At 33.4% G+C, this 27,830-nt stretch overlaps 1 protein-coding gene across 1 annotated transcript in view; it reads left to right on the top strand.

Moving 5' to 3' along the window:
• DACH1 (dachshund family transcription factor 1) overlaps positions 1 to 27,287 on the top strand; it is a 432,347-nt gene extending 405,060 nt beyond the window's left edge. The window contains exon 11 of the mRNA XM_047080563.1: positions 24,515 to 27,287. Within this exon, the coding sequence (XP_046936519.1) occupies positions 24,515 to 24,552 (38 nt within the window). The 3' untranslated portion in view covers positions 24,553 to 27,287. The remainder of the gene's footprint in view (positions 1 to 24,514) is intronic.
• Positions 27,288 to 27,830: the final 543 nt, after the last annotated feature.

Genomic DNA, 27,830 nt, shown 5'->3' with positions numbered 1-27,830 from the left:
GTTATCTTTGTAAGAAAGAAACTTTAATTTTAAGATCTGTGGGTTTACTATTTTTATTTAATAGTAAAAAGCTCAACAAATGTCGATGATGATGTGTGTCCCCTTATAACTTTTCGTAGTTCCGTACCAACAGTGAGTGGCTGTAGGAATGAGAGAAATGTCAGAGGATAGGTAGAAAAATAAGCCTCTGTCTGTTTAATATTGTATATATTTTTATTAATGATACTTTTTATTATTATGAATACTAGACAGTGGAAGAAATGGGGTTTTCATTATGATCAATACATTCCATTAATATCTTATTTTTTAGACAGAATATTCTCATCTTCAGATTTAAGAAAAATTTATTTAACATAAGTTCTTTGCTTTCAGTCTTTTTGCCTTTATTACCAAAGGAAAGAGTTGATGACCATTATATCCAATTAACTTGCTCATTGACAATTGTTACAAGAGAAAGTGTGTATAAAGTCTACTAAAGCTGAAGAAGGTTACCATTTAGAAATAAATGAGGACTAACTCCAGTGGTTCATATTCACATAGCCTGCTTCCTCTCTTTGTATCTACCCTTCCACAGTAAAAGTAGCCCAGTTCTAAAAGAACCTTTAATAAATATTCACAGTAATTTCTTTGAGGTGGAACATAAATAGATTTTTATTTTCTGAAAAATGTTATTTATAATCCAGGAGTTATGAAAGTTATCTGAAAATATTTACAGAAAAGAACCCTCACTCTAAAGTCTATTCACTGAATTACAGGATTTGTATGCACAAAATAAAAAAATTGGTACAGAAACACCTGGTGATGGAAAGTATGTCATCAATTTTGATAGCATGTGTATGTTTACATATTCAAGATATATAACACCCTTTGCTATAAATTCTTCTTTAAAAAAATAAAACATCATCATTTAGACTATAAATGTAAAAATGCTTATGGTGCATTATTCCACCTCCCATGGTTAGGGACAGAATGCAGACATGCCACAATAATGTTTTTTATTTCGACTGTTCGAACCATATTAATGAGAACATCATTTTGGAGAACTAATTATTTCTATTTGTCTTGTGTCACACTTTCTAATTCCCCTATATTAGCACAGCCAAAGCAAATTAATTGCTTTTCCAGCAGTTGAACCTTGTCCAAGAATGAGCTCACATTCCCTTCCAGTTTCCCTGTTTCTGGGAGTGCATTGTGTCAGAAATTTCTCTTGATACTAAACATAGTCTAGAGAATATCTTTACAGATTTCTGTGCACTCACTTGATGAAATTTATAAGTTTAAGTGACCCGCCAGGAAAGATAAAGTTCTTAGCTGCAAGATTATACATCAAAACAGTTAAAGTGAAATTAAAATTAAATGAATGAATCTCACTGAAGCAAAAAAAGCAGTAATTAATGGTTCCCTTAATTGTCTTCATAAAATATTTGCATGGGTCTAATTTGCATAATTTGCATGTATTAATTAATCTTTCAAAGGAATTTTGTGCTGAGAGAAGCCAAAAAATCTCTTTGTTTTATTTAACATCTAATGAAATATTTATCTTCTTTAATGAACTTCTCATCTTCATTAAAATAAAAATTGCACAAGTTTGTATGTTTTAAATGTTTTTATAATTGAAGTATTCGAAAAATCTCTTTAGACTTACAACAGCTGAAAAACAAACACATTTTTTAACATCCAGTATCATTTCAACAACAGTGACACTTAAAAAGGAAGTCCAATTTCACTTTCTGAAAGGTGGCAAAGCATTTTGTAAATGAATAAATGAATATAGCTCTTTGGTTTTAAAAGTAAGGTTTACAAAGGCCCAATCATTTCTTTCAATGGTAATATTATTTTTATGGCTGAAATAGTGGGCGAGATTTTCCTCTTATATATGAGAAAAATCAGTCCGTTTCATTGTTTGGGAAATGGTTCATTGCTTGAAAATATTTTAACTGGTTCAAAGAAATTAGTCCATTAAAACCCACTTGCGATTATTAACAACTGCTAGACTGACAGTATTTCCTGACAGAAGCTCCACAGTTCCAACGTTATTCTAAATCTGACTGATCGGGATTTGCAGCAAGGGTTTCTTCTCTCACAAGCTGAGATCATAGCAAAGACCAAGAGAGGTGCCTTGGAAGGGATGAAATTCAAGCTCTCATCAAGTGCCAAGGAGCACATATTCACGAGAGCTCAGGAGAGTGTGGGGGAGGAGAGCCCAGAAGGTAAAAATACATAAGGGAAGGGAAATTGCTGATTGGTTAATGGTATTTATCCTTTTTGAAGCAACCATGATACAGAATATTCCAAAGAAGAACATCAGTCAACATTGTCTAAGGCAATTCAATGTTTGCTTTGTAGTCTTACAATGAGATTTTAAAACGCAGGCGAGGGGCGCCTGGGTGGCCACAGCTTTCTCACGTACGTTATTTTTGTTTCTCTTACTACAAGCCCAGTTTATATTTGAGAAAACTGAGGCCCATGAACATAAAGTGGATTGCTTGGAATCAAAATGTGAACCAGGACATCTGAGTCCTTTTGACTCCATATGCCTTGCTCCTACGTGACATCAATCTTTTTATCTCATGATAATTTATGAAGTGGCTATGAGTGGCTAAATGTTAAGCCAGATAATGAGGGTGGCATAAATTTATAAGGATTAAGATTCAAAATGCAAATATATGGTTCTTTCCGCGTAAAGTTTAGTAATGAGATAAAATCAATTAAATTGACTTTGGTTTCCTCCAGGATCATCTTTAGGGAGGTAAAAAGGCATTTTTATTAGGCAATGGACATTTCTTAGGCCTGCATCTGCTCTCATGTTTTGCAGTTTCTCATGAAGTTTTCCCAAATATAAAAAGAAAAAGGAAATCCACCAGGTTACAAAAATAATTAGTAATCAGTTACAAAAGAAATGCCCAAACAGATTTTCCCTAGCATTAACTCTGAGAATTTATTTATAAATAACTAATTTCTAAGGATTAAAATTTAACATTTAGATGATTTAGTTTTAGGAGAGCAGTGGTAGAATGAGAGTCATAATCTACTGTCAAAACTACCATTCAATAATGTTGTGACCCTGGTAACTCACTTTAACTGCTAAGACCTGTTCTATTATTGATATCATAACACATGCTACACATACACGTCATGTGTCCATGGTACATTATGGATACATGGTTTCTGGATTCAGACTGCCTGGGTTCAAATCACCACACTGATGTTTATTATCTGTATAACACTGAGTATGTAAATTAAACGTTTTGATTTTTGGCATTCTAATATGTAAAACATAGACAATGATCATAATATCTACCTCACAGAGTTGTTATGGAATTAAGTGAATTAATGTATGTAAAGAACTTAGAACGTGCTTGGTAGAGGCTAAATGCTAAAAGACTTTGCTATTTTCACAATTATGTACAAATTTAATGTAATAATACCTGCAATAGTATTCATTTTGGTAAAAAAATAAACATGATTTGGATCTTAAAATTGTTTTAAGCCAATGATTTTTTTCCAGATGTGACACATGCTATTTCTTTTAGCATGTTTTAAGCTGGAAAATGCAAATTATATTTACCAGATTTTCCAAGGCATTTAAAAAATTCATGACAGAGTGTGAATTTCAATATTTATGTCAATTTAAATAATATGGTTTGGGGACATTTATTTGCAGCCACATATTCAGTATGATTATTTATCTCTTTGCAAATCAAATAAAAGATAAACTAGTTATTCTTGACTCATTTAAGATGGAAGTGTTAGAGTGTCTTAATTTTTTATTATATTTTGGCAAATTTCTCTTAATATGGTTTGTACTTTCATATAGTGTGGAGCAACTTCAGACTCTTCTAATTCATATATAATCATACTCGAGAGATAGTAAATCTCCACTTAAGCTTACTAATTACACCTATAAAACCATGAATGATGGCTACAAATTATTGGATCTGACTCTCACTCTTTATTTATTTCTCCCTGGGAGAAAGAGCACTGGATGGGGAGATTTTAGACCATAAATTATTTCCATACATAATCAGGTTTGCTGTGTTTAACTTTGATTCCATACTATGGTGTTATATTAACTTATGAAATTCCCATATTAACAGATTAAGAGCTAATTATTTGATTTTCATGATGAAATGATATTTACTTATTATAATTTCAATGTCTTTATTTTTTCGTAATGACTTTTACTGATTAATATAGTTCTAGGTCTATTTTCTTTCAAGTTATCATAGTCTTTTGACTGCTTTTTATAAATTATCCAGCAATGTTAAATGAAATGTCTCAGTGAGCCATTATCTCTAGATAAACTGTTAGGAATGGAGAAAAATTCACAAATGAGAAGAAGATTAGATGTAAGACAATGGGAACAGAAAGTATATTTCTCTGCAAAACCCAACAGATGGTTCTGGGTTCTAGCCAACTGTTGCCGAAGCGGGACCATAAACTCAGTACTACCATATTTCTTTTCTGAGGGAACTTTATGTAAAAGTATAGATTTTTTTAAATGCTGTGGAAGTCTGAATAAGATAAATATTTATGGTCTTTGATAATAGAGAAAAGTTCTCTCAATCCAAAAAAATTCATAGTGTGTCAGGTTATGTCAACACATAAACAAAATTAAAAATAGCATTTAAGTCACAAGTAAAGAGGGGTTCCTGGGTGGCATAGTTGGTTAAGCATCTGACTCTTGATTTTGGCTCCGGTCATGATCTCAGGGTTTGGTATGTGAGGATCAAGGGATCCTCTCTCTTCCTCTCTCTCTGCCCCTCCCCTGCTCACATGCATGTGCTCTCTGTTAAAATAAATAAGCTTAAAAAAAAAAGTTTCAGTAAAGAGAACAGCTCTCCAAACTTTTTAGATTGAGTGCAATGACTTCGGCTAGCTGCTTTGATTTCCGACATACTTTTGAGATAGAATTTTGAGGCCCACTTCCCCACATGTTTCTTCAAATTTTTGCAATTCAGATTAATCCCATTGTGTTGGGCACTTAATTGGTATGATATTTGCAAAGGATTAGAAATGCCCAATTATTTATTTTGTAAATTCTAATTATACTACTTAAATTATTAGAATGAGAAACATTTCAAGAATTGCAAAAGGTACTTCAGTGTAAAAGGTTGATGCATTGTATACTATAGCTCATAGGCTATATTTCGCTAAGAAATACAATTCTGGTTAATATATCTCCAAGACTCAATTATTGAAAAGAGTGAAGTAAACATGGTATATAAAAAGAAAAACGTTAATGGCATGGCATTTATATGCTTATGATGTATCTTTTGGAATAAATTTCTTATAATTCTTATTTTTCCTGAGTGGGATATAGTTGAGATTTGTGATATATTTGTGCTAACTTTCCAAGGGTTACCAGTAGCAGAATCAAACTAGGGCCCTAAAAAACTATTTCTACATGTCGTATTATTCCACTATTTGTAGAAGTCCTACAATGAGATTTTAAAATGCCTGGGTGGCTCAATCCTTTGAGCCTTTGACTCTTGATTTCACCTTTGGTCATGATCTCACAGTTTGGTTCCTTATTTTGAGCCCTGCATGGGGCTCTGTGCTGACAGCATGGAGCCTGCTTGGGATTCTGTCTCTCCCCCTCTCTCTGTTCCTCCCCTGCTCACACACATGTGCTCTCTCTCTCTCTCTCACTCTCTCACTCTTAAATACACTTTAAAAAAAAAGATTTAAAATGCATGCAAAATTTAACTAGTGGCTTATTGCTTTTGTTACACCTACTAATATAGCAAATGAAGGCAGTGAATCCATTGCACTGAACTGATTGATTGCACTGGCTTTCGAAAAGTTACCCGTGTCAAATCATCAACAGTCCCCAACAGATGCAATGGGATGGCTCAATCCCCAACAGACTATCCATCCAAAAGTGTAAAGACACTAAAGAATATGAGCTCTCATGTTAACAGGTGATCAAATCTCATTTTGATACAGAGCTGGGAACAGGATTTAGCTTACTTTCCACATTCTCTCATCTCATAATATCACATCCATGATAAAGTCTCAACTAATTCCAAAAATATTGATAGCATTTATCTACATAGCAAAAATGTTATGATAATTAATGGTTGCGTGGTTATAAATAAACATACCGAAATTAGGTCAATATTTTTAGGATGTTTATAGACTTAAGTTTCAGTATAGCTAGATTTTTGTGTTTTGTTTTTGTTAAGTCACATATGAATTGATTTCTAAGTTAATGATTAAATATTTAGTTGGTGTAATTGTCCATTTTGATCTCAAACGCAGTTCTTGGTTGCCTTGCTTTGAAAGGTATTTCAATATATGATTCTGTTCCTTTGTGAGAAAATTGGAACACAAACATTTCTTTAAACCCAGCAATTCACATAGAAAGGCTGTGAATTATCACAACTCAATAGGCTCCTTTTGCAAGTTGTTTTTACAAAACAAAGGAAATACAAAAACATTTCCAATTTTTTTTAATGTTAAATTTTATAGCCAACAAAGTGGTGAAATTTTATGTCATTATTCCGAAGCTTTTGTATTTTAACACTTTCAGGGTGTAATATTAGGAACCAAGTATACATGCAATTTTAGCAACATTTAATGGATCAATGACAGTTTAGATTACTGAGCCTTGAAATCAATGACTTTGATTATTGTTTTTAACTATTGCAGCATGTATGATTTCTGAATGAAATAAGTTACTAATGTGACAAACATATGAATATATAAAACTAGACATTTTTAAATCATTTTTTGTGCTAATTTTAATTTCAGTTTCTTCTCTACTGTGGTTTTTGTCTTCTCCCTCTCTAACCAGTAACTGGAGGTACACATTTTCATATGGTTAGGCTAATCAGTAAATAAATACAGAATACAAACAAGGAAAGTTACGGAAACTCCAAGATCACAAATTTAAATCTTAATGAAACCTTAGAACTTCTATTCTCATCCCTTTAAAATAAATACGTGTCACCTCCTGTCTCTTCTTAAAACCCTTCTGACCACTGCAACTGCTATGAAATCTTCACTGCAGTATGGAATGGAAAAACGATAGATGAACATGCTCCTCCAGCATGGCTTCTAGACTGATATCAATGTCTTCTTCTGAGAATCATCTCATGAACAGTTTGGGAAAACAAAACTTAAAAATGGCCATCTGTGAAAAATGAATGTCATTTAAAAATATATATCTTCTTGAATTTTCGAAGTTCATTTTTAATACTCTAAAGACTCTAAAAGTCCTGTGTTAAAGTTGATATATTTCACTTAAAAGTCAAATTAGCATTTCCTAAAATCATCTGATTACAAAACCTTTTTATGGAATTAAAAATAATATTTCATGGAATGAACTTTGGCAAACTGTCTCTGGTAACTAATTCTTGGTAAATCTATCTGTTGTAACCAATTCACTTTAACAAATGCTTATACACCAAGTGCTGGGGCTATTTAAAAAATGAAAACACATGATATCGTTTCTAGATAGTTGATCTAGTGAGATGTAGAGATACATAAATAATTCTAGTAAAATATGCATTGAGTTAATACTTTTTGATAAAGCTGTGGGTGTCCAGGTATTGCTCAGCGGTGGTAGGAATAAAATCAAATTTTAGTTATATAGAAATATGAAATATTTACACATTAAATTTGTACAGGAAACCAGGAATCACTTTAACAAATCAAAATATGGTCAAATCATATACCTACGTGTATGTCTCTGTATCTAAAAACTAACATACTCTATAAACATTCTAGGTAGTCATACTTTGAAGTTTTTCCAATAGGATTTATTTTTAACTTTGTTGTTTATAAGGACTCACTAGTACACTTTTGGGAAGCTGTATTCAAGGCCTAAAATTAATTTAACAGATTGAACCTGAAATTTAGAAAATTTTATTGTTTTTCCCTTAAGATATAAAAGATCTATCATTCTCTTCTAAAGAAGTACGGCTTTGATCTAGTGCTTCTGAAATGTAAACAAAAGTACTTGCAGAACACAAACAAACCAATTAATTCCAATTGGGTGATTGGTAACGATTCATTTAAGTCTACATATGTAAGTCTAAATCTTCTGAGTAGCCATATTATTGACATATTTTATATAATTTTCTCAAATGGAAGATACATAAATATTATGCTTGCTTCTGAGTATGGCGTTAAACAGATACCTAAATAATATTTAGGCATATTTACCTGTTTTCCTTTGTTTTGCACCTGGTCCCCCTTGCTTTATATCTGAAATAAATAAAATATAAATGAAAAAAGAAAATAAATTTTCTCGTTAAGCACTTCATTGGTATGATTACTGCAAAATAATATGAAAAAATCTTGTCCCCTTTGTTTTATATCTGAAATTAACATATTAAGTCCTAAGTCCAATATAAACATTGCATGGGAAGTGTTGGTCTAGAATAAGAATAAAGAAGAATGTAATGAACTCAGAAGTCAGGTAATGAGAATTCGAGTTCTGGTGTTGTGCAAGGAATAAGAGGAAGTGAGCAGTGAAGGACAAGGGGAAAACAACATATGACTTCAGAAACAGCGGTTGGTAATTCGTACTTATGAGTCTCTTTTGTTTTGTCCCCCTCCCTGTTTTTATATTATTTTCGCTTCCCTTCCCTTATATTCATCTGTTTTGTCTCTTAAAGTCCACACATGAGTGAAGTCATATGATTTTTGTCTTTCTCTAATTTCACTTAGCATAATACCCGCCAGTTTCATCCACGTAGTTGCAAATGGCAAGATTTCATTTTTTTGATTGTAATTCGAAGTAGGTAGTCAGGGAAAGAGATCCAGGTCATTGGGGGCATTTAGATAGAGTTGTAAAGTAAGCATCCAGGTGAATGTGAAGCTGGAGCGTGGGTATGAGGTAGTTTGAACATGAGGACCAGACAAGAGATACAGCTTTGGACACCATTAAAGCCTTAGGTTGAAAATATAGAATCTCTTTGCCTAATCTTGATATTGTCATTCTTTTAGAGTGTCAAGCCACCTCTCCAAGAAAAGGTTACTATAAAGAGTAACAAATGCAACATTAGGAAGGAAAGAATGCTCAAATGACTGAGTTAATACACTTCTCTACCATCCTTATTTGTAATGAATGACCTAATAGTTTTTTTTTAATAGAGAAAACATAAAGTAGCTTTCTTTTTTTTTTAATGGCAGTCAGAAAGGATGGATTACTCAGCGTTGAATTTTGTCCATTATAGTGAATGTAATAAAACTGGGACCAAAAAAATTACAGTGCTAGATTACGTACATAAAATTAGAATAGAGAATGCTAAAAATACGTAGTAGTATATTAGATAACTCATATTTTGACTTATTTATTTTGCATCTTTGTTGATTCTGCAGATTTTACCTATGACAAACTGTCAATTCAACTCTTGCATTAAGAGACATGTATTTTTCATGATATTGTTTCATATGGCAATATGTTGGATATCAGTCCTTTCAAGTAATCAAACTACATTGAATAGAGTCATAAACAAAAAAGCAACAATAATTTACTCTCGTTGTTAGCTTTCCCTCTGATGCATACATATTCTTTGCAATCATTTGAACAGTATAATACATTCTTATTTTGATGAAGGGAAAAGTAAAAATTACACTTATTCTTTGGACTTGGTAAGTAAGTAAAAAAATGTTCATGTAAGAGTGTTTTGAATTATCAAAACCAAGTGTGTGTTACACCAAAATAATACTAGTCCTGCAGTATATTTTTAAGCTTTAGGAGCATCATGAGTTTTCAATACATAAAGCATTTGGTAATAAAGTCATCAAGTGTCTGGTTAGAGTTGAAGCATTGAAAGAATTCTCATCCGACCACTGAAGTAGCAAAAAACCAACCTGTTAAAGAGAGCTGTTAAAATGAGCTCTTCATACAGACACCAAAATGCTATTATGGTGGGAAAACAGGCAGTATTTATTAATCAAGTCTTACAAGTTAATATCCTTAAGGCTTACAAGTAGGTTTCCTTAAAAAGAGATAGAACTGAGGTTTGCCCAATGGAAATGAATCAAGGATATTAAGATAAAATTAGGCATTTTTGGCTGAGCAATTTGGTATTATCTAAGTGTAACTGTGAATTAGCACTAAAAAAATAACCTATAGTTTCTCTGATGGGAAAATAAAGATTTTACTATAAAGCAGTTTTGACAGAAGCCTAGATGAGTTCCTTAAATTCATAATGCTTCTAGAAGTCTAACCTTAATTCAGGATATAATGATCTACATGGTGACATATAAGTTAATTTTATTCATGTCACAATTGGTAGTGATGGGAAAATAAGGAAATGCTGACAGTGGCCACAGCCACAAGCTATTAATTGTGATGGAACTAGTGGCCTGTGTTACCATGACCCAGGGCAGAATTTGACACTAGGCATGAAATATACATATATCAGCATTTGTCTTCTTCCTAAATATATGCACATTTATTACATTATACTTTAAATGTTTATTTGTAGACTTTTTTGTGTTTATTTTTTGAAATTGAATTAAAGAAATTTGACAATCTCATGGTTTTTAATATATGCTGAGAACAAATTGGAACTTAAACATAAATTGTAAGTCAGTCCAGAGTGCTCAAATGTGTCCTGAAATTCTTTGTGTCTAGAGACAGAGGCAATTCATAAAATGTAAAGTTATCTATTAGCATTGCATATTTTTGTAATAGCACATTTTGTCGTTTTTGTTTGTTTTCTCATTGTTTTGCACTTCAGAAAGCATTTAGTGGCTTACATTTGTCATTGTTTGTGGCTTGTTTTGTTGATATTTCCTGATCAGTTTGCAAAAAGAATTATGTCTGTTTCCTTGGGAAGCATGCAGTATGACAAACAACAGTTTCGAATATTGCAAGATACCATGTTTAATCAAAATTGAACTTAGCCCATCACCACCACTGAATCAAAAGTTTGGAGGGACATTAAAAAGATTGTCTGGTTTCTTCTTCAATCTTGTATCTTTCCAAGTGCCTTTAATAGAGAGATCTAGAATCTTTTTTGTTTCTTTTGGTCCTTTTTCTTTTTTGGTCATTCGTTAAATGGTAATAGCTTCAGCAGTATGGAGCTTTACAATTTCCTGGGATGGTTGGTTCTGTCACATTGGGTCAACTATTTGATACAATGACTATTATTCTGAGACAAGTTTGTTACAAGAATTAGACTATTGACAATTATCATTTTTATTTCTGAGGCCACCATACATCATGAAATAAGATCATCAATCTTTAAGGAAAACCTATTTTTCATTCCCAGTAAATCAAATTGCCCTAAGGTAATATAAGTAAAGTTACTTCTGCTTAACAGAGGATATACATATTTAATATGTATTTATATATATATATATATGGATATGGATATACATATATACAATATTGAGTTTTAAAAGGCTAAACAAATCCTCTAAAGATGTAAAAATATTCTGTCGTATAGAATAATCCATTTCATTAGTAGCAAATCAGAGTTTTTTAAAAATTAGTTTGGTGTTGTAAGACAATATTGTACTGGCAAACATGCAGGTTGGTTCTGCTATTTCTCTGAAGTATAAGCAACCTTCCAAGAGAACTCACAAAGTGGCATTTGGCCTGGTGAATTCAAAATGACCCGGAGTTGGGTTATCAATCTTTTCTGTGTTCCAGAAGAAAGCAAACTGAGGTACTATACTAAAACACTGTGAGTCACAGAACCGAAGTATTTATTTGTGACATTGACCAGCACATCTTCCTTGTAAAGAAAGGAGTATTAATTATGCACTGTGGCACAGCATATTATTTCTAAACCTCGTGGTTTACAACATTTATTATCTCTAGAGAACTTGGGAATAGCTTAGTTGGGTCATCTGCTTTGAGGTCTCTCCCAGGCTACAATAAGATGTTGGAAGGGGCTGCAGTTTTCTCTAGACTCAACTAAGGCAGGATCCACTTCCAAGCTTTCTCACATGGCTGTTGGCATGCCTCCTGTCTTTAAGAGTGTTGGATCGAGGGCCTCGGTTCCCTTGTTGGCTATTCGCCAGAGGCCACCATCAGCTCTTTGCCACAAGGACTTTCCATAGGGGAATTCAGTACACAGCAACCTGCTTCAGTAGATCAAGCAAGTGAAAAGATCCAGAGAGAGAGAGAGAGAGAGAGAGAGCCTGCCAGCAGGAAGAAAGTCGGTTTTTATGACCTAATCTTGGAAGTGACTTTCCTTTACTTTTGCCATATTCTCTTCATCAGAAGCAAGTCCCTAGGTAGAGCCCACACTTAAAGGAGACAGGGACCACACAAGTATGAGAATATTAGGAGGCAGGGTGCATTATTGGCCATCTTAATAGTTCCTACCAAAGTGACTATGCATGCAGAAAATAAGATTGTCGCATTATCTGGCAAGATTGGGATTGGAACAAGGCGTATTATATAATCAAATATTTTATGGACGCAAAAACATATCTAAAGGTAGATCAGATGTGTACCTCAATCTTTAAAGGGAACTTTATCCCTGGTAGGTGCTCTCATGAGCATTTGTAAAACTTGCCAGATTAACTGCTTTCTCTAGGCTACATTTCTAGACAAACACTCTTACCGATTTTCATATTCTTTCTTTAGGTATGATCATTCTGTCAACACATTTTCTTGTCTGTTAGTCTGTTTCTTTAATATAATTTTACACTTCACTGGGTTGATCTTTTGAGGGTTAATTTTGAAATTTAGTGCCTTTAAGGTTTACATTATTTAATAATTCTTGTATAACATGTTACTGTTCATACCCACCTACTGTCTAAATAACAGTTGATAATTGTATTAGATAAGATATAAAGAAAAGCTGTTCTCCACAAAAGTGTCATTTCTTTCATTAAAATAGCTCTCATATTTATTTAAAAAATTTGAGACTTTGTCATGTAAGGTTGTCATTTGTCAAGTTTAGCACCAGACCCATATTTTGGTTCAGATTGTATAAATGTGTTAAATAAAGCTCTAGAGATTTAGAGCTTAATTCACTTACAGGTGCTTCCCTAAACAAATATAACTTTATTAAAACAGCTTATTTAGTCATGCTAGAGAAAATGGGAAAAAATAGTAACTGTTAAACTTCTAAAAGAAAGATGATTTTTCCCTCCAAACTTAAAATCACTGGGGTCTGCAAGCACTGTTCTTCTGTCACCTTTCTTTCCCCCAGAGATAACACGTAAGTTTATTCTGAAAACAATTTATTCACTGAGGGTTTTGACTGTGTCTTGCAATTCTGAAGGATACAAATGATTGGTTTAAAAGACCCATTTCCCTTTCCTGCAGTATCTTATTTTATCAAATAAAATCACTTTTTTTCCTACTTTCTGTTTTAATTAAGCATAGTAGATAATTTATCCACTCATCCTTCAGGTTCAGATATGCCCTCAAATGATTATTTCCTTACATACCTGTGTCTTAGTCTTTATTCCAGAAATGAATAGAAGAATGGAGAAAGTAATGAGAGATTTTTACTGTGCTTTACTTTGCTGAAGTTGGGAGGTCTCACCTTCCAAATCAGGACAAGGTAACCTAAGTACAAAGCACCCCATTCTCACTTGCTGGTACATTAACCACTGTGATGGTTTCCCACTTCTTACTAATGAAGGCTTAATTAGAACACACACACACACACACACACACACACACACACACACACACAAATACTTTACCAAAGTAGACCTACCAGCAATATAATTTTTCTTTATTTACAGAAACAAAACTTTAAAGATGTTTGTGTTCTCCTTTTATTTTGTTTTTCATAAACTTTAAAAAAATAAACTGTGTTTCAAACACAGCTAATCAGAACAGTACTTTCCTTATACCAACAAATGCACATTAGCATGCATAATCCTCACTAACAGGTAATACAGTTAAGCAGACTTCATAAACTTCACAATTGTAAATTTACAGTTAAAACATAATGGACCAATAGACCAGAATCCAGCTTATGTCCACACCCTCAGTCCAGTAGGTTTCATGAAACTGAATCTGGTGTTTGGGGGAACTCTATTAACAAAATCACTAAGTGTCATCTTACTATCTAATACTTGAATAGGATTTCTCAAAAGCCTAGTTGTTAAGCAGAAAATATTTACTATGAGAATACTCTCTACATAATCAGTGAAATAGTATATGTGGATAGTGGAGAGTGTATATCCTCAATGAGTTATTAACAAATAGCTGGTACCGGTGAAGTATTAAAACTTTGTATGATTTAGACAAACTATTTTATTTATTTAAGTTGTATTTGAAAGGAAACCATACTTTCAAAAAATTTTAAAAAAACTATTAAAACTCTCATATGTCCTTTACCAAGATTCATCTATTGTTAATACTTTGTCTCATGTGCTTTATAATTATTTCTATTTGTATAGTATTTTCTGAAGGATTTGAGAATAAGTTGTAAACATCGTGGCCCTTTACCTGCTATATTTACCCAAACATAAGAAGTATTTACTAAAAATAAGGGTGTTCTCTTATACATAAACACAGTATAATTATCATCTCAGTGAATACTTCATTGACACATTACTCTTATTTGATCTGATGTTGAAATTCTAATTTTGTGCTTTGACCCAATCATGTCCTTTATAGCATTTTTACAGCATTACTGAATCCAAATTAGTATCGCATATTCTATTTAGTTGTTATTTCCTCTTTAGTCTCCTTGATCTTGAGCTCTTCCTTGGACTTTAAAAAATTTATAAAATTGACATTTGGAAGAATACAGTCTTAATAGAATGTTTATCATTTTCATCTGATAGTTCCTCATGAGTAGGCTCAGCTTATATATTCTAAGCCAATATACCACCCACATGAGACTGTATTTTTCTCAAGGTATGCATTCAGGGGCATATGATCTTCCCCTCATTTTGTGATCTTAATCTGATAGTTCTCTCCAGATTCCAGGCAATGTTCAAGTTACTAGAAATACACAACATCATATGGTATGTTATCTGTTATTAAGGATATTATAGCCAGAGTTTAATCAATTTCTCTAGGATAGTGAAGCTTTTTAAAAAATTTTTTTAGAAAAAGTTTATTTATTTATTTTGAAAGAAAGAGAAAGGGTGCAAGAGTGAGAGGGAGGGAGAGAGAGAATCCCAAGCAGTCCCCACACTGTCAGCACAGAGGCCGACATAAGGCTTGAACCCAGGGACCATGAGGCTTGAACTCACGAACTCTACGATCTTGACCTGAGCCAAAATCAGGGGTCTGACACATAACTATTTGAGCCACCCGAGTGCCCTTAGGATAGCGAAGCTTTTTAAGTGTTGGCATAGTAAAAGCAACTTGAGGGGACAAGTTTGAATCCTATGACTCACAGTTGTAACAACACTTAGGTTCTAGTAATACAATATATGGGATCCAAACCCTCTCCATGAGTATAGGCTGATTATTCATGGTTAAAACATTTTGTCAGAGGGATGATTTCTTAACATTAAGTACAGAATGGCCTGTTCCCTGTTGCATAGATAAGCAGCAGACAATTGATGATGATGATTTTTTAATCAATTTTGTTTGGTTGTGGTCATGGAGGTATGGTTTTAAGAACATTGAGCTCCTACATAGATATCAGTTAATGGAACCACAGGGTCCAGATTTCTACCCCACTGGGGAAGATTCTTGAGTTGCAGAATAAAAGACCTTTAGCATCCAGTAAAGCAGCATTATCTTAATCTCTGATAACAAATTCTTCTTTGTCCACAGAGAGCATCAACATCATCACTGAGCCTAAAATTCAGGCAGAGCCTATTCTTTAAGATACAGACAGCAAGAATGTCACTTCTCAGAGGAAATGAAATATTTTAAGCTGATCTAGCCATTTGGGAAAGTATTTTGCCTAGGGCTGGAGTTGACTAAATAACTTCAAGCCAGCGGAGATTAACCATAGTTATCTGTAGATCTTCAGATGCCTTCCCTGCATATTTTCAGCCCAGCTTTCATTACTGGTTTGTCTATTTAGCATCCTATTTAGAAAGGATGTTGTGAGTAGACCAGCTTGCCCAATGATGATCCTTTCTAGCCACACGAAACCTACAGTCCAGTTCCACCTGCTTCAAGTTGTTGAATTGCCAAAGTTTGGGTCCCTCCTTGATTCTTGTGCTTACCTAAAGTCTGATACAAAATTCCTTCACAAGGAATGGACAGAGTTTCCCTTTTATTATCTTTGACTAAAGCTTAGTTACCTTTCAATCTATATATTATAGCTTTAGATGATCTTCTAAGAACATGTTTTAAACTAGACTGCAGTCTGTCATTTACTTTCTTCTTTGAAGGAAACTGAGAAATATATAAAAGCAGTTTTTGATTGTACTTTTTTTGTCATTTTTTAAAATGTTTGTTTATTTTTGAGAGAGGGGGAGAGAGAAAGAGAAGGGGCATAGAGAAAGGGAGGAAGAGGTTCCAAAATGGGCTCCACGCTGAGAGCAGAGAGCCCAGTGTGGGGCTGGAACTCAGGAACTCTGAGATCATGACCTGAGCCGAATCCAGAAGCTTAACCAACTGAGCCACACAGGCGCCCCTTGTCATCACTATTAACTACAATCAAGAGCTTTACTTCATACTAGCCTAGTAATAAACATGATATTATCTGCTCTGATTTCTAATGAGCTGGGCCATATTGTTTGTTTAGGTAGCATATTACCTACAGCTTGTACTAGTATATTTGGCTTGTATAGACAGAATACACTTGTTGCAGTGCTCTTGTATACACAGCCCATGCCCACTCTCTAGAATAGCACTAGGTACTTATGCAGAAAGCATTCCAAAAGGATCTGGGGTCCAGTTCTTTCTCACTTTGACCCAACTCCTTGGGCCTCACGTTACGCAGCCATAACCCCGAGTTACATAAAATTCAAAATCTGTTGTAAATTTTTCAGTTTTTACTCTTTAATTATATTTGAACACAACCTTCAATATAACTTCTGGAAATTTCTTGGACCGTTAGTTAACTGCATTTCATGAGAAGAAATGATATTTACTCAGAATCCTCTCATAAAAGGGCCTCTGCTGAACATCAATCTCTCTTAAAATATTTCTCATGTAAATGTAGACTTTGTGTCTCTGCTTCTTTGCTTTAGCAGTCGCAGAATGTTCTTACTCTAAATATAAAGTTATAAAAAAAAGCAAGAAACAATATTTTCTTTAATTAGCTTCTTCCTTTGGGGGTTTTAGAAGAGGGGTTATGACTTGACAAAGATCCTTCCCATCTGTTCCTGTTTGTTTGCTTTTATTTTGACTTCCTCTCGTTGTCTTATCAAATATCACATGAATCATTAACATTTGTTTTCATCACTTGTTTTGGTTTCTCTTACTTTGTATGATTAAGACATGATGTTGAGAGAGGCTCAGGGCTAATATTAACCTAATAGTCTTTAAGTAAATATTAAAGTTTCTGGATACATGATCTTATATGTTTGCCTCTGTCATGTTAATATTTTCCTCAGCTCTGGAGTAGTGAGATATGTGTACATACAACTGTTTTGTGAAAGCAGCAAATTTTGTTAGATTACAGGTATCTGGATATAAGTTTTGAAAAAAATAGATGCCATTTTTAATAAAGCTACTTCCTAACAGGAAATGTAATTTATTAAGCCCTTTGTGCAAAAAAACATGTAAGAGATCCTTGTGGATATTTGCAAGGGAGTTCTATTCAAAACTAGAATATATATCTATTTGCACGTTATACAATACCTTTCACTAGCAGACTCCCTTTTTCATACAATGAAAGAATTGGATTTCTGGTGTCACCCAACTAAGCAATTTGAAATTGTTCCAACTTGTATGCTATCTTCTAGTATAAAATCTTATTATATAATGTCGTTGATATTGAACAAGTTTTGTTAGTTTTAAAAATAAATGATCAAGCTATTCGATACTCTAGTTTTAGAATATATGTAGAAATAAAGCGAAATTCTATGTCTGTCTATATGTATTAGATATTTCCAATAACTACATATAATAATACCTGCAAAAGCATTATATCAAAACAGTAAAATTAATACATGAACACAAAACAAACCAAAATTGGAAATTTTGTGACAGATTCCCTATTTCTTCCTCAACCACAGCAAATAATACATTTAATGGTATATACTATCTGCTTAATGATCTGATCTGATGGCTTCAACTTTACTATTAAAACCTGAGATCCATTTTTACGAGGAATTTTTAAAAATTTAACTCATTATCTATAGAGCTAAATCTTCGTTGTAACGATAAATATCATACAAAACTTTACACCTGCAGTAAACTATTCTGTGATGTAGATAATTTCTTACACACCAAATTATAGCTGTAAGCATCAAATCACAATGAACTTTGGAACTATTAGGAATTTGTAATTTAAATCGTTTCATTCACTCCCTACTCCCCAATGCTCTTAATTAGAACAGACTTTTTAATTAAGTACTCCCATGCACAAAGTGTAGCTTGATGATTTTTCTGTCATATCAAACTCCCATACAAAAGCAAATAATCATAGTGTTAAAGGAGGATTTTTTTTTTTAAATCAAACCATCAGAATTCTAGTTCTTGTTTCAATTTATTCAGTTGAAATTCTGCACACCAAAAGAAAGACCTTGTCTTGGGGAATACAACGAGGAATAGATCCACAAGGCAGGAAGGCTGATGGTACTGAGATTCAATCTCTTACCTCTACAAGTCAGAGATATTGTATTTCCTCCAGTGAGGGTCCAATTGCTTATTAAAGGGAAGCAACATAGTGGAATGGATGTAAAATTTGGATTCACACAAATATGAAATCACTACTTGCAAGCTCTGTGAAAATGTGCAAGAGACTTAAGTTTTTCAAGCTTAGTAGCCTACTTTTAAAAGGCACTGAAAAGACCTATTATGTTCAGTTGTTGGGAAGTTTATTAGAGTTAAAATCTGTAAGTGACTTGAACACAAGTGCTCAGAAAATATTAACTATGCTAATAATAATCATCATTTCCTTTATTGCTAATTTAGGTGATCTTAAAGAAAAGCTCTCATCCATTCGAGATATCAAGGAATAATTGTTTGGTAAACCTGGCATCAGGAAGAAACAGAAAACTATCTTTCTGTGGTCACCACGTGTAGAAATAGATAAATACAATATGAGAAAGGGTGGATAGGTGTGAGATTGTCTAGTTAGAAGGTGAGTAGAATGCACAAAGGGCAGCCCTTAAAACAAAATATATAAATTAGACCTCTGAGTTTGCAGATCAAACCACACACCTCTTCATAACAAAGTCTTAGCTGTGGAAGTACTCCAGCAATCATAATGACCTTCATTCGGTAGCTCGTTTTTGTAGGGCCTTCTCTATGGCCCCATGGCTTTGTGTGCTGTTTCAAGACTCAAGGAAGGGAAGTATTGAAACCATTATTATATAACATAAAAACATAGTCAGTTTGAATTATGGGCCCATATATCTTTCCTAGCACCCTTACCATTCTACTTTCACTCAGGTGGTTTGTTATCAAAAGCCTGAGATCGACCTGTGGTCCCATAATTCAGAGGCCTGTTGTTAGCTCTCTGGGTACATAACACATGGGGCTGTTTGCTGTGGATTGCAGACCAGTTTAACTTCTCTGGAACAATATAAAATTAGTTAAAACTTTTTTTTTCCTTACAGACTTTGAATTATCTGTAAGTATGTTTCAATAAATGTGACAAAATCACAAAGTAGAACTGATTTGAAAGTTAAGCTTTGCAGTCAAAAGGAGAGTGAGTTACTCTTCAGGGTCTGTCTTTGCCTGGTGTCTATCTGCTTCCAGTTAATTCTAAGGCAGATAATCTCTGAGGCCTACGTATTATTTAATCATGAAACGGCCTTAACTGTAGCAGGTGGGGTCTGTTTTATAGCTGGCATCTTTAATGCTTGATGCATTTGTCCATCTGTTAGGAACATTAGTCAAAAATTCAAGGAGTCATTTATTAAAAATGGAATTATAGTAGATCAGATACTGAGCACATAAATATAATGCATATAATTTTTATAAATGTATTTCGTATATGATCTATGGTAAAGATGCTTACAAAATAATTATTTCTTTTATACTTTTAAATGAATATAGTTTAATTTTAAAATTCATTTCTGGGGCACCTGGGTGGCTCAGTCAGTTAAGTGCCCAACTCTTGATCTCAGCTCAGGTTATGATCTCACAGTCCTTTGGATCAAGCCCTGCATCAGGCTCTGTGCTGACGGCATGGAGCCTGCTTGGGATTCTCTCTCTCTCTCTCTCTCTCTCTCTCTCTCTCTCTGTCTCTTTTCCCCTCCTCATCTTGTGTCCGTGCTTTCTCTCTCTCAAAATAAATAAATAAAATTAAAAAGAAAGTTTCAAAAAATAAAAATAAATAAAATTTGGTTTCAGATAGACTTTGAAATTTTTATACTGGGGGCACTTGGCTGACTCAGTTGATAAAGCGTACACCTCTTGATCCTGGAGTCATACATTCAAGCCCCGCATGGGGCATGGAATCTACTTTAAAAAGATAAAAAAATAAGAAATAAATTTCTAGCATGCCAAAGATAATTATTTTTGTTATGTTGATATATTGATTCATTTCTCCAAAAGTTTAACATGTGGGATTGCTTTAAACTTTTAAGGCAAGCATCATGCTGAACACTATCATTCTAATACCGATGGGAGTAATACTGATGGGCTGCTGCTTGTGTGGATCTCACCATGTAGTAGGCTCCCAAATGCAACTTCAAAGTGAGACAAGTATTATGGATTTAATTCCTAGGATGTTTGTACTGGAGAATACATAGGAGCTCTCTGTTTAGAGAAGTTCCATAGAGGAGAGCAGGAAGGGAATCAGGGAAGGAGGAAGTACTTATCTTCTAGGTTTCTGAAAGGAAGAACAGGACTAAATACTCCAACACAGCACAGAGCTTGGTGTGTCATAGAATGCACAGGAGAGTCACGGTCACGGAGTGAGGGGAGAATGGTAACAGATAAGATTAGAGAGGAAAATACTAGATATTTGAATTTGGAGGAAGTTGAGAATGTCTCTCGTCCAAATATCTAATGCTGGAATGCTAGGAAACATTGTGTTTTTTTGTTTGTTTTGTTTTGTGTTTCCTTAAAGTAAGAATGGGAACAATACTCTCAACATAATTGACTACATAGCAGAAATGATGAGATAGCTAAAAGGAGAAAGTAGGGATAAAGTAATTAAAGGCTAAGAATTAGAAACTTTGGTAAAAATATTAGTACTCACTCTGCTTTTTAGGTTGCTTTTGAATCCTCTATTGCTAGATTTTTATAAAATGTATGTTGCTTTATGTAGTAAAAAATCATTAGGATCAAAGTTATCTTTAAAAAGGTCCAATTGTGGGGCGCCTGGGTGGCTCAGTCAGTTAAGTGTCTGACTTCGACTCAGGTCATGATCTCACAGTTTGTGACTTCGAGCCCTGCATCAGGCTCTGTGCTAACAGCTCAGAGCCTGGAGCCTGCTTCGGATTCTGTGTCTCCTCCTCTCTCTGCCCCTCCCCTGCTCATGCTCTGTCTCTCTCTGTTTCTCAATAGTAAATAAAAAAAACTTAAAAAAAAATAAAAGTGTCCAATTGTTAGCCACATTGTACTAAATATATGAAAGGCTGAAATTTTAGCTTATTTTATAATACCAAGTTTATTCGGATTATTTACAAAGTAATTATTAGGAACTCCTGCTAAACTGAAACTAGAAAGTTACATATATATATATAATGTGTATATAGATGGTATATTTATGTATGATGTAAGTGAGAAAATTAGTTTTGTCTCAGAGGTGGCTGTAATCAAGCCAAGCAAACAGAAGAAATCACACCATGTTCCATGCAAAAAAAATAAATATTTTATAATCTGTTAATATAGTACTGTCATATCCTTACTTAGAAAGAAAGAAATGTTCATCAAAATGTTATGGTTTTGATATTGGTATTTGATTAATATTTGATTTAGGAAATTTCTATATTTGCTGTAATAGTGTAATAGCTACTTCTGAGTTATAGTAATATTTAGTATTAATGAAAGATTATCATTACAGGCCAGGAGGTAAAATGTTTTTAGACAGCATATCTAGGATGATTATCTAGCATAGTTTTGTATGCCTTTAAGTCATTGTTCAAAAATAGTGTTCAGTTGGATTAATAATATATTTGCATTGGTGAATCTCAGATTATATCATATATCCAAATGTGTATGCTACTTATGGGGAACAGACAGTCATTGTCATTATTATATGTTTCATATATTAAAGTTTGCTGATACATGATTATTGATTGATTATTTAGAGACTTCCAAGTAAATATTATTATTAAAGTTTAACTGGATTGATTTTACAGAGGCAACCAATACTTGATACACCTTATTAGAAATTAGCAAGTATGGGGTGTGGGGGGCGGTACCTGGGTGACTCAGTCATTTTATGTGTCAACTCTTGATTTTGGTTCAGGTCATGATCTCATGGTTTGTGGGATTGAACCCCACTTTGGACTCAGTGCTGACAGCATGGGACCTGCTTGGGATTCACTTTCCCTCTCTCTCTGCCCCTCTCTGGCTTGCTTGGGTGTGAGCGCGCACACGTGCTCTCTCTCTCTTACTCTAAATAAATAAGTAAATAATAGATAAATAACAAAAAAAATAGCCAGTATGAGAGTAATCTCACGGACATTCTTTTGCATGTGGCTGAAGTCAAATGGTGGATTTTATTTTATTTATTTTTTTAAACATTTTTTTAACGTTTATTTATTTTTGAGACAGAGAGAGACAGAGCTTGAACGGGGGAGGGTCAGAGAGAGAGGGAGACACAGAATCCGAAACAGGCTCCGGGCTCTGAGCTGTCAGCACAGAGCCCGACGCGGGGCTGGAACTCACGGACCGCAAGATCATGCATGACCTGAGCCGAAGTCAGACGCTTAACTGACTGAGCCAGGCAAATGGTGGATTTTAAATGATAACAGTATAATAAGTTAAATATGTATTTATATTTATGTGATTTATTTATTTCAATATCTATTTTGTGTAAATCTCACAAAACCTGTCTCTGATTCATTCATTCATTCAACACATGTTTATTGAATATGTGCCAGGTTATTGGGATATATCAATGAACAAAACAGAGTCTGTGACATCTGAGAGGTACAACTGACAATTTAGGCTAAAATAAAACATAGTAGGACTGTAGAAATTTGGGCACACCAATATTTCTAAGTAAAAAACTATTTAACATTGGTTTTAAGTTCCTTACTGATTACTATATCTACTACAGGTCATGTGAGAGAATGCAATTAGCTTAGTGTTAAAGATGAAGACCTGCAAATATTTGGACTATATATTTCTATTTGCTGGATTTAGTGTAGGTGATTTCTGTTTCTTTATATTTCAGCTTTTGGAGTTATCAGTCATTTTGCAAACATTTACATGGCAATATGCATTTTTAAAAATGCTTGGAAAATTTTCTTTTCAGATTACCTTCTACTGTAGGTCTTAAAACTTGGAATTTAGATATATTTTCTATAAATACAGTAAAACTTTGGTTTGTGAGCGTTATTCCTTTCAGAAACATACTTGTAATCCAAAGCACTCGTATATCAAAGCGAATTTCAAGAACCTTTGCCTCATTTGTGATCATGTGACGTTCAGTGTCACATACTACTGGTATTGTAAGACATCACTCATTTATCAAGTTAAAATTTATTAGAAATGTTTGCTGGTCATGTAGAACACTTGCAGAACAGGTTACTCGCAATCCAAGGTTTCACTATATATCCAAAGTTAGTCCACACCACAATGTTGGCAGTTTAGAGGGTGTTACAGTTGAGAAATGAGTTTACATTTTGTTTTTTTTTTCTCTGGATTTTTAATTTCCCGTTTCTTATTTTGCTTCATTCAAATGTGTTTATTGAATGTGTCCAATATTTGACTTGCTTTTCTTTTTCACATGACTGTGAGTTTCTCAGTTGGTAAAAGTTGAGTAATATATTTCCATCTTACCATTTAATTATTTGGTTAATTTCATTTCTAGGAGGAAAGACTATATAGCTCATTGATAGTGATGAAATAACCTAGGTGGCTTTCATATAAATAGCAACAAATGTGCACAATTGTTACATTACATGGTATATTTAACAACACTGCTAAGGAGTGTGATGGGAGCTTAGTTTTTCTTGATGGAGATACACCTGAGTGCATTCAGAGAGGCTTTGTTTCTGCAAGCTTGGAGGAAGTAATTGTCATTCAACAGAAATCAACTAGCTTTGCATATCAGTAACACACACACACACACACACACACACACACACACACACTCTCTTATTTATTTTCTGAGTGCTCTGGAACTGATATCAAAATAGCAAATATATATTTATGAGAAACTCTGTATTCTTTTTGATCACATAAACTCCATGTAACTTCGAAATTAACATTGAGAATATGTGAAAAAATGTTACTTCCTAAACAAATGAAGATAGAATAAGATACACAAATTTTATAGCAGCCTACTTAGTTATTATATTCACATTTGTCTCCCAAATGTCATGTAATTAATTATTTTTTATTGTTCACTTTTAGATGGAAGACTGTATTTGAAAACTACTGTCATGTACTGAATCTTTCCTGTTGAAGAAATTCCATGTTATAGTAAAGAACTTTGCAGACATTCGTCATTTGAAAGTTCAGAAAAAATAAAGTCCTTTTACGGGAACTTCCTCAATTTTGTGTATTAATGTTCTTTAAAAGTTTAAGTATTCTACAAAGTTTCCTCCATTGATTTTCACCTGTGGTTCATACCAGAGACCTGAGAATGTTTGTAAATGTACAAGTATCAACTTCTTACAGTTAATAACTGCAACTTTGCTGCTGGACACTTGTATACTGAGTTAAAGACAGGTCTGAATAAGACCTAGCTTTGTTTTTTTTAATGGAATGAACCATTTTCTTCCTCTGAAAATTCTGTATCTGAGCACATCAAGAGACTCTTGTAGCAGTGGTCACCCAGACTTACAGAATTATGTCCTCCAGAAACCAGCAAGAACACTTGGAAATGAACTTGTAGGGGGCATAGAGGATTCCTAAAAAAAAAAAACAAAAAACAAAACAAAACAAAAAAAAACAAAAAAACACAAAAAACACAAAAAAAATCAATAAATCAAAGAGTAATATTCTATTACATTTGATTTTAAACTAATTGTGGGTTTTCTCCTGAAGATTTTTTTCACATATTCCAAAAGACCAACAAATGGATGCTGACAACAACCCAGTGAAATAACATTTTGCATATCTGAAAAGAAGCATTGAATAGAAGCCAAAAGGTTTCACTGAAGGTCTTTTTTCTTAAAAAAAAAAATAAATGTAACATGTTTTCATTCCGAACTGTTAGTGGTATATAGAATTTAAAATAATAATGATGCTTCTTATTGAAACTGTTGGTCACATGTACAGTATATAAACATAAAACATACAAGGAAGGTATTATGTATGCAGTAGTATACTAGAGTTTAGGAAAATGAGAATTTTAGAAAATATGTTTTGTCACCCTGTTAGTCAGAAAGACATCTTTCTGGTTTTAACGCATGCAGGCATGTAAATATTTGTCTGGAGTCACAGTATTAATGAATGAGATCTTAAGCATCTGGTGACATCAGAACTCTGTGTCAGCCACTTTTATTTGTATATTGAACCCTAGTTAGTGCCCCAAACTGCACTATTGAGAATGGATTGTGGCTGAACAGTAAATCAAAACACCAGAAATATTTTTATATGTTAATGTCATATTATGTTAATGTTGCTGAAAAACAAAACCTAACAAACCCTTGATGTATCAGTCCAATACCATGTAGCGCTGAGTGATAAAGTTAAAATGTGTTGTGCTTCCCCCCCTGGTCAGAGGGAAGGGTGCCTATGTGTTATTTTCACTGTCTTTTTGAAAGTTACAGTATGTGTTTTCACTTTTGTGCAGATAACTGGAAGTAAAGCTGCAAACAGTGCTTATTACCCACTGAAGTTACCTTCTCTTTGTTTTTACTAATCTGGAGTTCCACCTTTAAAGACTGATATTATGAATCAGTACAGTCACTGTACATTTTATGATTTTGCTGTCATCTTAAGATTTTATGATCATAACATTATTTATTACCATAAATAGCAAAATCCTAAATGTCCAAGAAAGCTAGCTTAAAAATGTTTAAGGATAGTTCCAATTCGGTATTAATTATTCGGTTAAGAAAAATTAACACCGTAGATACTCTGGCACTAAGCTTCTATAGTTTTTAGGTCTTCCTTGCAATACTGGAACATATTTCTTTTGTGTAGTTCACTATTAACCAGCTGAGTCCATTTTTTAATACAATAATAAAGTTATGTATACAGTTCCTATTTTAGCTTGCTTGAAAGGGAGCAATGTTTTTATTTAAAATACTGTTAGTAAATGCTTTGTAGAAACTTGGTTTCCTATGCATAGTTCTTCCATAACCATCTTTTGTTGTTTGAGCACAGGAGATTCTATTCCTTGTTGTCTGTATTTCTTGCTTTTCCCTGGATGCAGTCTTTAAAGGATTACAACACTTAAAATTGGAGGGACTTGTGGCAAGCTTTTGAATCATACATTTTTTAAAAGATTTTTTAAAAAGCCTACAACTGAACCTAAGTAGTAGAATCAGCCATTGCTCTGCTCCTTGCATAGAGTCACCTGTTAAGTAGGTTAAATAGTTTTAAAATGCATACTTTCAAGACCTTTGAGAATGCTTTAGTGTTTGGTTTGATATAAAAGGAATTTTAGCAAGGATTAAAGAAAGAAGCTACAGCTATATGTTAAGAGAAAATCTTACTAACATGTTGTAAATATTACAATTCACGAAATGTTATTTTAAGTCTGTAACTTAAGTTTTTTTTTTTCCTTTTTTAGTTATACAGGTTGGTTTGAAATTTGTTTGTTTTGGGTTTTTTTTTTCGTATAAACAAGTAAAATTGTGCCCATTTTATGGTTTCCATGCTTTTGTAATCCTAAAAATATTAATGTCTAGTTGTTCTATATTATAACCACATTTGCGCTCTATGCAAGCCCTTGGAACAGAACATACTCATCTTCATGTAGGACCTATGAAAATTGTCTATTTTTATCTATATATTTAAAGTTTTCTAAAAATGATAAAAGGTTATTACGAATTTTGTTGTACAAAATCTGTACAAAAATCTGTTTTTACATCATAATGCAAGAATTGGAAATTTTTCTATGGTAGCCTAGTTCTTTGAGCCTGGTTTCAATGTGAGAACCACGTTTACTGTTATTGTATTTAATTTTCTTTTTTCTTTTCAACAATCTCCTAATAAAACTGTCTGAAATCTCCCTGTGACTTTATTTACAGTTCGTCTTTATTAAATTTTGTGAAATGCATAGCATTGAAGGAATATTTACTTTCTAATGGGAGGCATCTAAAAACAACATAAGTCAGCTCTTTGCAATGCGAGGGGAACAATGCTCAATGATTTTATTTAACATGCAACTGCTTCTATCTCTAATATGAATTACTGTGGTGAAAAACATCATAAAAGCACACTCTGTAGTTATTGTTTAACAAGCAGATTTTCCATATTTTGTTTCTTGCCAGCTAAGCAAACTGCCCACATATACATGATTTATTTATGTACATTTCTCAGTTTATGAAGCTGTTATTTGTACCCTTTTCCTTTATATTCTTATATTCCCATGATTCTTATTTCACAAAGCTTTGTGCTGAATAATGTAAAGTAGACATGTTGATGGAACAAAATATATTATTCCCATATCTATGAGAGTGTAGATTTGTAACTCTAACTTAGTGTTTTGCTTTCGATCTCTATCATTGGAAAAAAATGTCTTTAAAAACTTTGAAGTTCCAATATCGTTTAA

The sequence above is a fragment of the Lynx rufus genome, unplaced genomic scaffold (assembly GCF_022079265.1).
Source record: "Lynx rufus isolate CCGP_SWC_20201006 ecotype Redwood Valley unplaced genomic scaffold, mLynRuf1.p SCAF_1, whole genome shotgun sequence".
NCBI lineage: Eukaryota > Metazoa > Chordata > Mammalia > Carnivora > Felidae > Lynx > Lynx rufus.
This window is presented reverse-complemented; position numbering and strand designations above follow the sequence as displayed.